This window comes from Lupinus angustifolius, chromosome LG19 (genome assembly GCF_001865875.1).
Source record: "Lupinus angustifolius cultivar Tanjil chromosome LG19, LupAngTanjil_v1.0, whole genome shotgun sequence".
Lineage (NCBI taxonomy): Eukaryota > Viridiplantae > Streptophyta > Magnoliopsida > Fabales > Fabaceae > Lupinus > Lupinus angustifolius.
In genome coordinates, this window is record NC_032027.1 from 2,336,410 (window position 1) to 2,339,249 (window position 2,840).

The window sequence follows — 2,840 nt, forward strand, 5'->3', positions numbered from 1 at the left end:
TTATGCTCATCATTAACTCTGGGCTTTTTGGATTAGTGTTTTTTGTCAAAATCTTGACAAAAATCCTAAATTGTCTACCAAAAATGGGGAACTGGACGAGCTTCAAATAGGAGTAAATGCATAAAGTGCATTTGACACGGCTAGTTAAAAAGATCCTTGAAAGCTGAAAAGTTGGTTGAATGTTGAAAAGCCAAGAGCTAAAACCATTAGTATCTACGTAGAACACGATCTTTTAATCATGTTAACTTCAAAGTGGCTCTAAATTATTCATATCAGTTATTCTATAATACAAAATAGAACAAACAAAAAATAACAACTACTCCATATTTTTTATTCATCAAACCTGGATTCTCCAGTACCACCATGCTCTTCTTCAATCTACCAAATTTTAAAAACCTTATACTAATCATCACATTGAACTACCTACCTAAATTTCCATAAAATAAAATTGTAATGTACATAGTACACAACACGTGTAATAATTTCAAAATTAAAAAAATTCAGCAGAGGCTAAGACTCTTCTTCTGTTTCTCTTCACATAATTGAACAAGCATTAGGATTCTCATCACTGAACATCTGCGGAGGGGGATAATTTTGAGTATGCATATACATTGGTGGTTGTTCAACATAACCATAACGTTGTTGATTGTATCCTTGATCCACGTGATAATTACCATCATACCCTGATGGCTGAACCTCCATTGCATACCCGGTACTAGCACTACTTTCACCATGTCCGTACGGGTACGCGTAAATGGGAGCTGATGGATATCCATACCCGTATCCGTACCCATGGTGTTCCATTTTGTTAACCTCTACCTTAACTGCACTTTCCTCTTTCTTTCCATTTTGTTTATTATTGTCACCAACAATCTCCTTGTCTTTGTTCTTTTTCACTTTCTTTTCACCTTCTATGTCTTTGTCTTTGTCTTTTTCCTTCTTAGGTGGGATCACCTCAACATTACGTTTCAGCTTCTCGCTAAGGTATGGTAACAAATCTTTAACGTTCATTGTTCCTTGAACCGTTATCAAATCCTTACCTCCATCAATGTTCAACGATTCAGCTCCTGCTTAACGTTTCATCTCAATTAATAATTCATTAAAAAAATCATTAATTAATTAATACTCATTATGTAGTCTGTACTCTAATATAAGTAATTAATAAGATCAGATGGTGTTTAAACAAACAAATTGCCGTTTTAACTTAATTGAAGATTTACCAAAATAATTGAAAATTGCAAGCATTGCAGTTTTAGGAATCTCCACAAACCTTGTAATTTTTCATAATTTCGCTAAACACAACATAATACCAACAAGGTATGACCAAAAGCTGGACTCGATTCCGGGGAGAAACCCAGAAAGGAAAGGATTCTTACATGTGAGGGGATACTTTTGCTTATACTACAATAACAGCATTTTAAGACAAGGCTAATGACTAACCTTTGAAGTTGAGGATAATCTTCCGAATTTTTTGAATGCAACCGTCACAGTGCAATCTGGTCTTCAAAACCACCGTTCTCTGAAACAATCAATCACAAACAAATTTAGTCAAATTAACTGAAACTTCCAAAGAAGTTAAAACGCTAAATAACTCAATGAACACGAGAAAATCAATTGACTTGTTTATGAATCAATTGCAGTGAAATGTTCTATCTATTTCATGAATGCTACCTGTTTTTGTGTTTTCGCTTCCGTCCTTTTCTCTACGGTCTTCTCCTCTTCCGCCTTCTTCTCCGGCGGTTTCTCGCCGCCGGTGCCAGCATCTTTCTTCGGCTGAGGCGAAACGAGATCAACCTTCTTCTTCGTTTTCGCCGCCAGATTATCACGTACCTGAGCGGGGTCCACTTTTCCAATAACGATTAGTTTACTAGCGGAAATATCAGCCTTAACGTCCTCCACACCTATAAAAAAAAAAATTTCAATCAATTAAGGCCTTGTTTGGCAAAGGCTTATTTCATTCTCAACTAAAACTATAACAAAAGTCAAATGTTCCATTCCTCCGAGTTATACTTGTTGGGAGGACAGCCACACATCTGATATGATTAGTTCAAAAACTGAGGATATCATTAGTAGTACAAAAAAAAATCTGTGAAAAGGGAATGATACCTTCGAAATGGCGAACGGCTTTTTTGATTTTCTTGACACATCCTCCGCAATGCAATTCAAGCTTCAAAACGACAGAGGCAGATGCGTCGTTTTTCTTATCTCCTCCACCGGGTTTCTTCTCCGTCTCGTTCTTCTGTTGCTCTTTTTTCTGCAAAAGAAAGAACGTTGGTGAGAGGAAATTGAAATTCGTAGAACGATGAAGGTTTTGGAATATACTGTAATGTGTGCAATGAGGGGTTAGAGGAAAAGTGGGACATAAAATTGAAAGTTGAAACTAACCTCTCCCATGTAATGTGAGTTTAGTGGTTAAGATTATGGTTTTGTTGTAGTTTATGTGAAGTTGAAAAATGGAATCAGAAAAGGTAGCAATGGGAGGTTTATATAGGGAAAGATGGGTAAAGATGTGAATGTGGATGGGGTTGAAACATAACATGTCCATATGTTATATTGTTTTATTATTATTTTTTTATTATGAAGGTATGTAACATGATTTAAGATAATAGATTTATCTTCGCTATATAACTATGTATGTGGGGACATTGATAGTCTATTACAAAATTTGTTTATCCCATAACCTTAACCAATTAAACTTTATAAAGTAATATTAAAAATATTAATTTTGTTTTTATAATTTCTCTATTTAAATGAACGAGATTTTGTAATTAGTTTGGGATACAAAATAAGATAAGATATGAAGAAGAATATGTGATTCTCATCCTAACTGAAGTATTTTT

At 34.8% G+C, this 2,840-nt stretch overlaps 1 protein-coding gene across 1 annotated transcript; it reads right to left on the minus strand.

Annotated features, from left to right (window-relative positions):
* LOC109333706 (heavy metal-associated isoprenylated plant protein 6-like) lies at window positions 234–2,490 on the minus strand. Its single transcript, XM_019569258.1, has 5 exons — window positions 2,386–2,490; window positions 2,107–2,254; window positions 1,672–1,901; window positions 1,441–1,519; window positions 234–1,067 (listed from the first exon to the last, which is right to left on the minus strand). The coding sequence occupies exons 1-5, from the start codon at window positions 2,392–2,394 to the stop codon at window positions 535–537; spliced, it is 999 nt and encodes a 332-aa protein (XP_019424803.1). The 5' UTR covers window positions 2,395–2,490; the 3' UTR covers window positions 234–534.

What these genes read in the sequence shown, in the direction of transcription:
- LOC109333706 (XM_019569258.1), bottom strand. An exon ending in AGCCGTTCGCCATTTCGAAG is followed by an intron (nt 1,902 to 2,106) that starts GTATCATTCCCT and finishes TTTTTTTTATAG; the next exon opens with GTGTGGAGGACGTTAAGGCT. An exon ending in GATTATCCTCAACTTCAAAG is followed by an intron (nt 1,068 to 1,440) that starts GTTAGTCATTAG and finishes AACGTTAAGCAG; the next exon opens with GAGCTGAATCGTTGAACATT.